Genomic DNA, 14283 nt, shown 5'->3' with positions numbered 1-14283 from the left:
TGTGATTGGTCAAAAGACCAATTAGTTGAAAAAAGATCAGAATTGTGCTGCCTGTGTGAATGCAGCCATAGAAGCATGTGTCAAAACGGACCACATCCCCTTTGGTAGCCAATAGCCCTGAGCAAAGTGCTTTTGGCCCAGCTGCTTCAAGCCACTCAATGAGCTGGATGCAATTTTCACCCGTGTAACCTGTTTGATCTCCTAATGAATATGGAACACCATAATTACAGGTAATTATTACATTTACATTTACATTTTCGTCATTTAGCAGACGCTCTTATCCAGAGCGACTTACAAATTGGTGCATTCACCTTATGATAGCCAGTGGGACAACCACTTTACAATATATCAAATAATGTTTTATTATGACAACAATAACAGCAAAGAACCCAATGCAGGGGTTCATTCAGCACGTTGGTTTGGTGATCTTGCCAACCTATTTCACCAACAGAGTCCCTTAACATTACAAGGCCCTCACAGTAATTTGTTTAAATGGTAAAAGTGATAAGAGGGAGAGGTTGGGGGAGAGAGAACGGGTCTATTTAAGTTGGTTATAGAAATGGAGGAGTTTCTTTCAATTTAAAGTTGTTGTTAGAAGGTGCCATACCCTCTAAGAAAACATGGGTTCTTGATAGCAGTGGTGTAAAGTACTTTAGTAAAAATACTTGAAGTACTACTTAAGTTGTTTTTGGGGTATCTTTTCTTTACTATTTTTATTTTTTGACAACTTTTACTTCACTACATTCCTAAAGAAAATAATGTACTTTTTACTCCATACATTTTCCCTGACACCCAAAAGCACTCATTACATTTTGAATGGTCCAATTCGCTCACTTATCAAGAGAACATCCCTGGTCATCCCTACTGCCTCTGATCTGACGGACTCACTAAACAAACATACTTCATTTGTAAATTATGTCTGAGTGTTGTAGTGTGCCCCTGGCTATCCGTAAAAAATTAATAAATAAACAATACAATGGAATTTGAAATCATTTATACTTTTACTTTGGTACTTAAGTATATTTGATTAATTACATTTACTTTTGCTACTTAAGTATATTTTCAACCAAATACTTTTAGACTTTTACTCAAGTAGTATTTTAATGGGTGACTTTCACTTTTACTTGAGTCATTTTCTATGAAGGTATCTTTACTTTTACCCAAGTATGACAATTGGGTAATGATGACACAGGAATTCACTTGATGGAACAGCACGAAATGGAATTGATCGTCATGATGGAACTGAAGCCCCACATCTCCTCAGATCAATCAAACCCACCTTCTCGTAGCTCTCTGCCTCCACATACTTCTGCTGCCTCAGCTGCTTGGCCACCGACTTGGGCAGCATCTGGTGCAGGAGGTCCTCGGCCAGCTGTCTCTGGCGCTTCAGGTCCTCGGTCCTCTCTCGCAGGCTGCGCGCATAATTCTGAATCCACGCCGTCATCTGCTTGAAGGACATCAGCACCAGTGGATAGATCAGGCAGGCCAATGTCAACAGAGCGATCCGCATGCTGAGCAACAAGAACACGGCCCTGGATCGGAGCTTCAGAGCTGGCACCGCTCTGGCCAGCAGGCACGCCTGGGCGTCCCTCAGGGCCTGGAAGCCTGTCTGAGAGCCTGTGAGGATGGCCATTGTGCCCACCATGTCAGACGCTGGAATCTGCCAAGGTGCAGAGTCGAAGACGTACGCGTCGACTTTGAGGCTGTTGGTCAGGTTGAGCTTTAGGTGAATGTTTTCCACCCAACAGTCCTGCAGTGTTTCTAACAAGAGCTGGGCAAAGGCTAGGCGGCTGAGTGCGTGGATCCACTTCTCGTGAAAGTCAGCTTGGGTTCCTATGGAAGGGAGTTCACTTAACTGGTGATTGAGTTCCAGGAATGTGACTATCAGTCTCAGTGAGAGGACATCTTTCCAGTCTGAAAACTGCTTGACTTGACTAATGTCCTGTTCTATGTCCCCCCAAATGTCCAGGAGTCTGACAATCGTCAAGGAGAACACAGGCTTGTTGTTGTTGTCCTCAGCTCCCCATGTTGTGTTCAGAAATTTTGTGAAATCTTCCCTAAGATTCTGGCAGAACCCCACCAACTCTGCGCTGCATGGGTGACCCTGACTGTTTCTGTGCCCCTCCATATCAGTGCTAAGTCTAATAATCACAGGTAAAATACCACACACTTTTCTTGGCGTGTCTCGTTACTCCTGTACCATTTGCATAGACTTCTCGTGTTTTGGAGTTCATCTATGAGTTGGAGAATAGCCATAGTCCTACATGAAGTCAGCTCCTCGAAAGCGGCCTCTGTGGCGCGCAGCAGGTCCAAGTTGGAGCTGAGGTCAACGGAGACTGAGCCAAGCAGAGCCAGAAACGAGAGCAGACAAGCAGTCAATATGCAACAAACAGTGCGGTTATTGCTGAGACACGGAGAGATCAACTGCAAAAAAAAAAATAATAATGATACGGAAAAAAGTTACCTAGATAAGGATCTATGATTACATTGTTTTAATAATGCAATAGATTGATTGTAAATATTCAATATGATTATTAAATGATAATGCAATTATCATTTAAAAACCTTGGAATCAAGGCTGTTGTTTATTGGTGAATTAATAGATACATGTAGGATCTAAATGTTTATGTTTAATAACAATTTTTTCATTTTAAGCGCTTTTCACAACACCCAAAGTCACTTTACATTCACAAGAAAATCTGCAGGATAAAAAGCAATAAAATCACATGAAAATAAGCCAGTATATAATAGTACACTAAACATGACAGACTAACCAGGGAAGTGAACTAGACAGAGGATAAAAGCTAAGACAACAGTGAATCCGGGTAAGCCTGTGTGAATACATTGGTACACGTTTGTTCTATTGTTCTGTGAAAGCTTAATGTGGAAAAAAAGGAAAACTAATTGCATTTGTTTATAGGATATAATGTTGATATCATGATTTTTGCAAAAAAATAAGCCCTTTAGCTAGGCCTACACGCAAACCAAGGTGTTGTAGGTTTGTAGGCTATTAACATTTAACAAAACAATACTCACAATTACCTGCAAATATCGCAGTCGATGTCGGTCTCCTCTTGAGTCTTTGGTGCGACTCTCTTTTTATGTCTGCTGTTCTGAATTTTGGTAAATGTTCCTTTCAGAGAAGCCGAGGACAGAGTCTGGGATGCGAAGCATTCCTTTTTCATGTACTCCAAAGATGACATGGACTTGTCGTTCTAAAGTAAAACGCAGATATCAAAGTTATTATGATGTAGGCCTACATTTGTATGATGTCATTTAAAGAGAATAGAAGACGGACATTATGTGACCAATTATTACAAAAATGTATGTCATTTGGCTCCGGAATATCGCTTGTTCCAGATATCAGATAGGAGGCTTATAAATAGGATGCAACTAGTGACGTGGGTTGGATAATTGTGTGGTTTAATTTCTGCAAATGGAGGAATACATGCCAATCAAATCTCTCACCTCATTTCACCCAAGGCTTTTCAACAGAAAAAAGTTATAAATTATATTCTAACTCAATTTATCTTGCTTCTCTTTGAAATATTACATTTTCATATTGACAAAACGGGCTAATCAACAATTGCCCATCATATTAAGATAGTTAAAATATCCTGTGTTTTTACACTAAATATATTTCGTTCCAACATAAATTATTTTGAGGTAACAAGTAGGCTACTGCTGGGCATCATCTTATCAGCACGCAAATCTATGGACTCCTATTGAGTTTCATGCTTATTGAATCATTTGTGTTTCACGAATAAAATGGAGATATTTTCCTTTATCAGAAAATCTCCTAAATTAGTTGAAAATATGTGTTTCCATGAACTGGGGAATTAAAGCTGCAATATGTAACTTTTTGGGCAACCCAACCAAATTCACATAGAAATGTGAGTTATAGATCTGTCATTCTCATTGAAAGCAAGTGTAAGTGTTCTATGTGCAATATTTCTATGCTTCCCGTGCTTAAGTTTAGTTTTTGCATCTTTTCCTTTCGGTTTTGTACACCAGCTTCAAACAGCTGAATATTCAATATTTTTGGTTATGGAAAATATATTTCACAGCGGTGTAGATAGTACAATGATTCTCTACACTATACATGCTTGTTTTGTCACATAAACTGAAATTAAGCAAACTATTAGAACTGTAGCAACCAGGAAATGGAGGAGAGATTAATGCATATTGCACCTTCAATGAATAGTGTGTAATTGCTTTTGCTGTATATGGGTCTCAATGACAGCTGCATCCACCCTTGAGTATATGCTATTCTTGAATGCTTAAATTAAAAGGGAAATAAGGGGAAATTATAGTATGCCGAATAATGGAACAAGGGACTAAGGGAAATTATAGCTAGTATTGCAGTTAATTGCCTAATTCAGTGTCTGCGCCATAATAAAATAAAAATCAGAGAAATACTTATTGTCATGCATTTAAACCCCCTTTTGCATGACTAATTATACCTTTTATGGGTTTTGAACATCCTTGATATTATTTTATTTTTGGTGGGTTGAGAAAACGCAAAGGACATTCAACTTTGTGAAAAACAACATCTAGTTTAAAAGCTATATACCATCCTTTGGCAATTCAACCAATGTAATTAAAACCATAATTAAAACAGCTTCACACATGCATAGAACCTAATAACTTTGATTACAAATAGAACATAATAGATTTCACTTTCAATTCACAAACGAGTTAAATTAATGTATACTGTCAGATAAATTGTTTAACATATTTACATCTTAATTCAAAGTCTTTATGTATACATTTCTATTTCATCCTAATTTAAATCAACTTACAAGAACATACACATACATTAGTCATTTAGCAGACGCTCTTATCCACATACATTTTTATTTTCTCCCAAATCACATTATCATACAATATTCAAATACAATCCAACCAAATTGTAGGTGTAATCAGAATAAATTAAACTTGTTAAGGCACACTCAGTAGTTCGTTACAAACACAATAACAGATTCAAAAAAAGCCCTTAAAAATGCTATGAACAAAGATGAACAATAAATGCAAAAATTATAATATTAACAATCTAGAAAACAATTAAGTCACACTTCACAATAAATCAGATTTGTAGAAACTCAGTTTATCTAGTAATTGTGGAGTATTTAAACATTAAGTTAATGTGCATAAATTCACTCAATCGTGGTGGATTAATTAGCATAACATGCTGCAACCACACATTTAAATGTTGTTACCATTAAGAGTAGCCTATATGAAGTAGAAACATTACTGCAAGAATGTCCAAATGTAATTATATTGGTTTAATGTGACAGATTGAACAGTGTGAAGTGGCAGTGGAAACTGGAAACCTACAGGCTACAAAACCCATTTAAGTCAACCAACTAAAAGAACCAGGACTCATTTAAATGTCAATGTTTTCATCTCAATCCATTTTTAATGGAGATGATTTCTTAGGGCCTAATCCTATCTTAATGCTGCGTTCATAACCACTTGTGAAGTCGTAAATACCAGTTGTATGTATTCACATGCATTGAACTCGTTGACAAACACAGATTGGCTAATGGCCAACAAGCTGCGTCAACCATAAACTAAAAGTACAGCTATCATGCCATCAAATGATATTGTGTTCAAAACCCATATTAATAGATTCCTTTTTATAAATAATGTTTTGTTGCATTAAATTGCCGAAAAAAATATGTTATCGAGGTCATTTCCTTAGTAGGTGACGTCAGAGGTCAGCATGTGGGAGAAGTCAGAGCTCAGGGATGATAAACGAGTTTTCCTCTAGTAATTACCAGTTGGAGGGGCGTTTAAGTGGATTTTCCCTAGTCATATGTGGTAAATACCTTCCCACTTGGTTATAAACGCAGGATAAAATACATGTGTGTAGCTTGGGTTAGGATTCCACCATCTTGAAAAAAAGGTGAAGGGATAACTCACATTTTTCAGAATTCTATATGGTAGAAACAAAACAAAGCTATGACTAGAACCATATAAATAGAATCCCTATTCTTCGTTCAAACCGAGGTGTCACCCCGCCAAAACGAATGGAAGCATTGTAAACAGTGAAACTTTCGTTAGCCTTGCCAATGAAAGAGGTCATCAGGTGAGGTGAGCTTGTTTCTCTGAATTCAGCTCCAACATGTCGAAAGTTAAATAAACATGATTGACCATCTCAACACAAATCATTGACAAATAATGACATGTACAGTAACACACTTTATGGCAATGTAATTTGTCTCATGCTGCCATCGCTGGCTGCTACTCTGCACCAGTGATGTCATGGCTGCTTCCTAAGCTTCCATTTCCTCACTTGGCTTCGTCACCTGGTGAGGTTAAAGGGGAGGGTTACAAACAGGAAGAGGAAACAGGAAATGCAACGCTGTTTACTGAAGCAAGCTCCTACTGGCAGACGCCCCAATCCCAAATCGAACCTAGAGCTCGTTTAAACCAGGGCTTCTACCAGAGCTTCTACCCCCTGGGCAAATGTGGAGATCTGAGAGGATTGGAAAGGCGTAAGAAATATGACAGCAATTCCACCTGGCCTATCAGAAAGCAATGTGGAGCTACTGCAACATTGCTTAGGCCGTCATCAAGATCTCCACAAGAGCATAGGAGCTAGTGGCTAGGAGTCGGTTGGGGATAGGCCAAATGCCTATCCACACATAGGTATAAGTAACAGCAAGCTTGTTGTTAGATTGGATATCAGAGAGAACCAAGTCCTACTGTCAATTTAATTTCTTAATTTAAATCAGAGTGATTCAATAGAAAACACCACCCAAAAAACACAGCCAAATCAAAACGATGCCACATGGCGAAAGGGATTACTCGCCAGCACTCAGTCAAAGCTAATCAAAGACAACCACTTACTGTAGAAATGTTCCTCCTTCGTAGTGCCCATTATTTCAAAACACAGACATCTAATTTTGCAACCAATGCTGTAGATAGATGGGTATTTGTACATGATTGGAGACAGGCATCAAGAAGATTTTGGATAATTCCCAGACTAGTTAGTACCACCTCGTTGGACCTGTTTGTGTTCCAGTTCCAGTTTTGGTGTCTCTCTTTGGCTAAATGCCTGATGGGCACTTGGGCATTTTCTTTCTAATTTTGAGACATAGCCTAGCCTATTTGTGCTCAGATTTTACTGAGTTACAGTTCATAAAAGGAAATCAGTCAATTCAAATAAATAAATTAGGCCCTAATTTATGGATTTCACATGACTGGGCAACAGCGCAGCCATGGGTGGGCCTGGGAGGGCATAGGCCCACCCACTTGGGAGCCAGGCCCACCCACTGGGGAACCAGGACCTGCCAATCAGAATGAGTTTTTCCCCTCAAGGTGAAGAAGCCGGATGTGGAGGTCCTGGGCTGGCGTGGTTACACGTGGTCTGCGGTTGTGAGACCGGTTGGACTTACTGCCAAATTCTCTAAAACGACTTTGGAGGTGGCTTATGGTAGAGAAATTAACATTAAATTCTCTGGCAACAACTCTGTTGGACATTCCTGCAGTCAGCATGCCAATTGCATGCTCCCTCAAAACTCGAGAGGTCTGTCGCATTGTGTTGTGTGACAATACAAGGCCACATTTTAGAGTGGCCTTTTATTGTCCCCAGCACAAGGTGCACCTGTGTAATGATCATGCTGTTTAATCAGCTTCTTGATATGCCACATCTGTTAGGTGGATGGATTATCTTGGCAAAGAAGAAATGCTCACTAACAGGGATGTAAACAAGTTTGTGCACAACATTTGAGAGAAATAAGCTTTTTGTGAGTATTGAACTGGGATCTTTTATTTTAGCTCATGAAACATGGGACCAACAGTTTACATGTTCTGTTTATATTTTCGTTCAGTATACTTTAAACCTCTCCAAATTAGTATGCTGTGTATCAAATCGAGGTGGTAGTAGCTAGGCTACTATAGAAGCGAACAGAACTGAAAAGATTGGAAACCCACATTTGCACCATTGTTGATTGAGAGGAGACTTCAAGGCACCAGTAAAGGGATTAAACGGAGGGTGAACTGAGCTTAAACAACATACATTAGCTACACAAGAGGCTTATGGTTGGGGAAAAAACTATTTGTTTGCTTTCACACAGATGGGAAATGCTATAGGCTACATTTGTAAATATATGTAAGGCTTCTGAAATCGATGGATTAAAACAACTTGCATTACTGCATGTAGTGAAATGTTCAGTAACAGAACTGGGATTTTGTGGTCCACCATTTTAAATGAGGACTAATACTGGTGCGTTCAATGACACAGAAGTTTTCATATTAAATTGACATGGCTCATGTTAGAATATATTCCTAATATGCTACCCATTACAAAATAAATTGTGCCTTACTTTCCGATTAGAGCATTTGTCATCAAATGTCTTCTCAAACGGATTCCTTTCACACATAGAAAATGAGAAATCACCAAATCATTTCTTGTTTGTACGGAAGAGAGCAGTAAAAAGGATGAGGCTGTGCACAGCAATTATCCAAACAACATTCCACACATCCAAACTATGTCCCCGCTGAGACAGAGAAAGACACCCGAAGAGGAATGAAAGTGAAAGGGAATTCACCACCACACCCAAAAAACTAAGTGAGAAGAGGACAATTTGGACAGTTTTTTTTGTTCATCAGTTCAAAGCAGTTTGTTGTGTTTGTGTTATTATACCTTGCTCCTGAAGAGGGGCTTGGCGCTGGGGCCGCAGTACTCGTTGTAGATGAGCTTGAAGAGGAAGAGGTGGAAGAGGGTGATAAGCGATGCCACGCCGAACCAGAAGAGGAAGGGCAGGCCTGGGTCCTGCTTGGCCATGTGCTCCTCGTGTGCCAGGATGGCTTTGAGGTGCAGTGTGTGCCGCAGGTCCTGCAGGTGGCGCAGGTCTGTGGATATGTAGAGCAGTGGTGTGATGGGCTGCGTCACCATCACCGGGAACACGTGGCCCTTGGCCTCCACCATTGACGACGTCAGCTCCACCGGCTCGTTGAGGCAGCCCGCCTCGCAGGCGTACAGTGCTACGGGCTTCTCCTGGGGCTTGACTGACACATGCAGGAAGGGCTTGCCCTCGGCGTCCAGCAGCACAGCCAGGTTGATCAGGTCCTGGTTGTAGTGGATGCCACGCAGCGCATAGCTGTTGTGCAGCACGTCCGGGTCCGCCTGGAACTGCAGGTGGTTTTCGTTGAAGGAGAGGCCTCCGAAGCTGAGCACGGCACCCTGCATGACGCCATGGGCACCCGCCGCCACAAGCACCTTGCAGCCCCTCTTCTGCAGGGTGAGGGTCCACAGGGTGACCAGCTGCAGGACTTGGGCCACACTGCTGACCCGCTCCGGCCACAGGTTCTCGGCATGCATGGTGGCATGCCCACTAAAGCAGTGGTCGGCGTAGTTGAGGCTGGATTCCAGACGGGCGCGCTCTTCAGCGCCCAGACGGCGGTCCAGCAGGGGCGCCGGCGAGGCCGAGAGGACGTAGTAGAGCGTGGTGTTGACCGTGGCGCTGGACGGCGTGTGCGCGTCAGTGATCTTACGCATCTCCACCCCTGCAGGAGACACACACAGTAGATGTGGGAACAGAAAAGGTCTACATAGTCATTTGAACTCGAACTACATAATTCATTAGCTTAGTTATTCATCATGATCAGATTGAATGCTAGTATATTTTGTAAATACTGGGCTGTGTTAATATCATTCGGGTCGTTCCATTTGATTGCAATCTCTTTTTGACCGCACCCCTTTTGATTTGAACAAAACATTTGATACATATTTGCCCATGTTAGAACTGGTCAGAGAGTAACTGTTTGGACCTGAATGCCAAAACATTTAGGGGATAGATGTGCTCAAAGTTGACCCATTTTGCATACCACACCCTACCATAAAGCATCCATGTCTTCATCACTGGAAAATATGAAAGGTTGAGTTTGATATAATTTACAAGCTTACAAACAGGACTGCCAAAGTATTTAATAATTTCTTGAAAAAATAGTTGAATAAAAATGTCTTTTTTTTTTCTTTAACGTAAATGATCTAAAAACACACTGTTAAAAATATATATGTTGTAGCTTAGACTATTTTACATTATCTGACGTGTTTGTGCTGTGCCCGCCGTCGGTTGAGAAACAGCATGCTCTTGAATACAGGGTGGGTGTCATGTTTTCTCTCACGTCACCCCCCTCCTCCGCACACTCCACTGGCTTCCAGTTGAAGCTCGCATCCGTTATAAGACCATGGTGCTTGCCTATGGAGCAGTGAGGGGAACGGCACCTCCGTACCTTCGGGCTCTGATCAGTCCCTACACCCAAACGAGGGCATTGCGTTCATCCACCTCTGGCCTGCTGGCTCCCCTACCTCTGCGGAAGCATAGTTCCCGCTCAGCCCAGTCAAAACTGTTCGCTGCTCTGGCACCCCAATGGTGGAACAAGCTCCCTCACGATGCCAGGACAGCGGAGTCACTCACCACCTTCCGGAGACATTTGAAACCCCACCTCTTTAAGGAATACCTGGGATAGGATAAAGTAATCCTTCTACCCCCCCCCCCCCCCAAAAAAAAAAAAAAAAAGTGTAAAGTGGTTATCCCACTGGCTATAGGGTGAATGCACCAATTTGTAAGTCGCTCTGGATAAGAGCGTCTGCTAAATAACGTAAATGTGCCCTTGAGCAAGGCACTTAACCCTAATTGCTCCTGTAAGTCGCTCTGGATAAGAGCGTCTGCTAAATGACTAAAATGTAAAATGTAAATGTAATGTTTTGGCTGATTAATGTACTAAAATGGGAATACATTTGAAATTTAAACTTTCAAATGGTAGCCCAAAGATGGTTGGTTGGAGGTCCACACATCAGAGAATGTTGACTTGAAATGGAATATCAGTTTTAAATTATACTGTCAATCTTCCACTGGAAACCTACTGAAATCATAGAAAATATAGATAACATTCGAAGGTGGGTGGACCGGCGGCAATCTTTGAAATGTTAATGATGTACCAGCTAAAATACAGTGGTCTGAAGGGATATGTCCATCTATGATTAAATTGACACCCACCCTGTATTCAAGAGTATCAGTGTGTTTTAACTATACAAGCGAAACTCGCCTAGCCACGTTAGCTTCACCCTCATGTGGGTGCTAGCAAGCAAGCAAGCTCGGTAGTGCTAGGTATCAACAGCCATTGTCAGCCAATCCAGTAGGGTCTGGAAGCCATGGTGAGCTTCGACTGGTCACTAGCGCCACGATATCACGGAGGATCTGCATAAAGTTAATCTATCCCCAACTTTAGTCCCACCCTGTTCAGCTCCCTCGCCCATGCTTGCATTGCTCAACGGTTCCCCCCGCCCAGTCCGCTTCTCTCTTGCTTTCCTTCCAATGAAAGTGAATGGCTTCTGATGTTTCAGCGTACGATGCTGCTGTATATGAAGCGTGCCCGTAAGCTGCTTCCCAACTGATGGCGGGCACAACACAAACACCTTAGATGGTGTAAAATAGGGTCTAAGCTACAACATACTTGAAAAAGAAGTTTACGTATTTTTTGATAATTGACGTTAAAGAATAAAAAAATGACAATTTTTATTTAAAAGCCTGTTTGACAACCCTATTTGTAAGCTTTTAAATTATATCAAATTAAACCGTTTATCTTTTCCAGTGATGAAGACATGTCTCATGGTAGGGTGGGGTATGCAAAATGGGTGAACTTTGAGCACCTCTATCTACTAAATGTTTTGGCATTCAGGTCTAAAAGATCACTTTCTGACCACTTCTATCATAGGCAAATATGTATGGAACATTTTGTTAAAATCAAAAGGGGTGCGGTCAAAAAGTGATTGAAATCAAATGGAACTACCCCATCCATTAATTGTTTTGTCCTGCACAGTCTACGAGAAAACTCTCACATACTAACTCCCACAGTATTTGCACTGTAAAGAGAAAAGACATGGCATCTCAGCCTTGACTTTCACATACCAGAAATGAAGAGGTCCATCCAGGCCTGTTGGTGGTCCTGGACCAGATCTTCTACATTAGCCCTCAGCAGCTCGCCCAGCTCTTTCTTGGCCCCCTCTCTAAGCCTAGTGAAGGTCTCCTGCAACTTGGTCGACTCAATGGGCTCCGACGTCCACACCACCGACAGCACACTGTCTGTGTACTCCGACTTGGCCGCCACCTGGATGCGGCTGCCCAGTTTCTTGGTGGCCACCACCACCAGCACTATCTGGTTCTTCTCCGGCAGAACCACGCGGCCCGACGACAGCACCACCTCTTTGTCCTCCACTTTCTCCACACTGGCTGAGAACTTGCTCCCGAACGAGGGTGGTTCAGTGGAAACCTCCAGGGTGGCGGCCCGCTCCGAGGGGTTGTTGACATGGATCCTCTGGAGGTAGACATTGGGCCGGCTGCGGTGGGCGATGAACTCCTCTCGGACGGTGAGGCAGTCACGGGCTGACACGGAGCTGCTGGTGCCCCCCGGGAGGACACAGTGGACGGACAGGACGGCCCCTTTGCGGAACCACAGCATGGTGGCCCGCGCCTCGGCCCGCTTCCCAGGGACGTGGACACCCACTATGGGCGAATACTCAGTCTGGTGGACAGGGGCCGACCCGGGCTGGGAGGACGAGGCCACCCACAGTCTGTTGGAGTCAATGTCCACCAGGAAATGGCCGTTACCTGAGACAAAAGGCGTGACCGCTTTCTCCTGGGGAGTGCTGTAAATTCCCTCCCCCCTGTCCACCAGTGACTTCCACCTGTGGATCTCAGTCTGGAGGCATTGTCCGGCCGGCCCCCCTGATTGGCCTGAGCCACTAAACAACCTCAAAGCACCATCTGAGCTAAGGTACCAGTAGAATATGAGGAAAACCAGCAGTCCAATGAGCATTCTTCTAGCCCAGCTGCTTGACAGCACACCTGGTAGGCCCTTTAGTCTTTGCTGGAGCCACATTTTGAATTTACCCTTAAGAGTCACTTTAACTCAAGTTTGCAACTTGTGTTAATGAGCTATCTTGCTTACGTTAGATAATGACACAAACGGTCAAAGTTGGTTATCCATTCTAATCTGACCAAAAGCAACGTAAACAGACTAACTAGATGACCGCTTAAGGTATTTCGCTAATTTTGTGGGAAGTGTTGTATTTCCTGTTGACAACTAACGTTAGCTAGCTAACGTTCGCAATGCACAAGGTAAATTAGCTAAACTGGTAGCTAGCTCTTTACTAGCTAGTTAGCTAGCTAGTAAACTGGTACTCAAAAGATGGTATGACTAGCTATGTTGCTATCCGACTAAGAGCAACATACATTCCATGTCAAACCTTGCTTGCTGTCAAATCTAACAAGTTAACAGGCTTACGATAACAAAACAAGCTACTGACTGTAACAACCTACAATATATATATAGCTATGGCGGTTGCAAACTAGCATTGTTGCGATGCAAATTAGGCGATACTTTGCATTTGTTTCTCACATCGTGGCAATACGTCCATTGAGTGCAATTGTTGCTCATTTGTTGCTTGTGTCTAGCAGTTGTGAGATTTCATTCCTTGTTAAAGTGGATTACTCTGTTCAAGCAACTCACCAATCTGTCGTTGACACTTTTGGGTTTACTGAGATTACCGTAAATCATGTTGGATGACAGCAACCGGAAGTGTCGGAATTCGTTCAGTCTCGTGATCATTTTTACGACATTGAAATAGTTTTTCTTGCCTTCAAAGTTTAATCAGTAATAGCTAACTACTATAATCCGTGTCAGATATTGGACATGGAAGTGCTGGAGAGGGTGGAGGGCCAGGAAAGAAGTAAGTTAATGTGGTGTAGCCTCCTGTTGCTCAGATGGTAGAACATGGCGCTTGCAACGCCAGGGTTGTGGGTTCGATTCCCATGGGGGGCCAGTATGAAAAATGCATGCACTCACTAACTGTAAGTCGCTCTGGATAAAAGCGTCTGCTAAATGACTAAAATGTAATGTGTAGGGATTTTAACACCTGAATGATGGCAGAGGGACCAGGATTGATGTAGCCACAGGGAAAGAGTCTGCCTTGGACCTCTATCTAGTGCGATGGCAGGAATATGTGAGTGGGAGGTATGGGAGGAGTCGACAGTAGGGAGTGATCATTACCCCACAGTAGGCCTGAGGGAGGAGGAGGTGTCAGTGGATGGAGTAGGCAGGTGGGTGTTTGGAAGGGCAAAGTGGGATCAGTTTCAGGAGCTGAGTGAGCAGGTGATGGCTCGGGTGGATATGAGAGGGGATGTGGCTAGTATGACTAACTGGGTGAGAACAGCGTTAGTGGAGGCAGCTACTGAGGCTATACCTAAGAGTTCGAGGAGGAGGAAAGCA

General features: G+C 42.7%; 1 protein-coding gene across 1 annotated transcript; it reads right to left on the bottom strand.

Annotated features, from left to right (window-relative positions):
• Positions 1–4823: 4823 nt before the first annotated feature.
• LOC311148081 (uncharacterized protein KIAA2013 homolog) lies at positions 4824–13579 on the bottom strand. Its single transcript, XM_084184987.1, has 3 exons — positions 11925–13579; positions 8654–9516; positions 4824–6311 (listed from the first exon to the last, which is right to left on the bottom strand). Exons 1-3 carry the CDS (start codon positions 12892–12894, stop codon positions 6279–6281), a joined length of 1866 nt encoding a protein of 621 aa, XP_084041113.1. The 5' UTR covers positions 12895–13579; the 3' UTR covers positions 4824–6278.
• Between the last annotated feature and the right edge of the window lie 704 nt (positions 13580–14283).

This window comes from Coregonus lavaretus (assembly GCF_964263955.1).
Source record: "Coregonus lavaretus genome assembly, chromosome: 20".
In the NCBI taxonomy this organism is placed as follows: domain Eukaryota; kingdom Metazoa; phylum Chordata; class Actinopteri; order Salmoniformes; family Salmonidae; genus Coregonus; species Coregonus lavaretus.
This window is presented reverse-complemented; position numbering and strand designations above follow the sequence as displayed.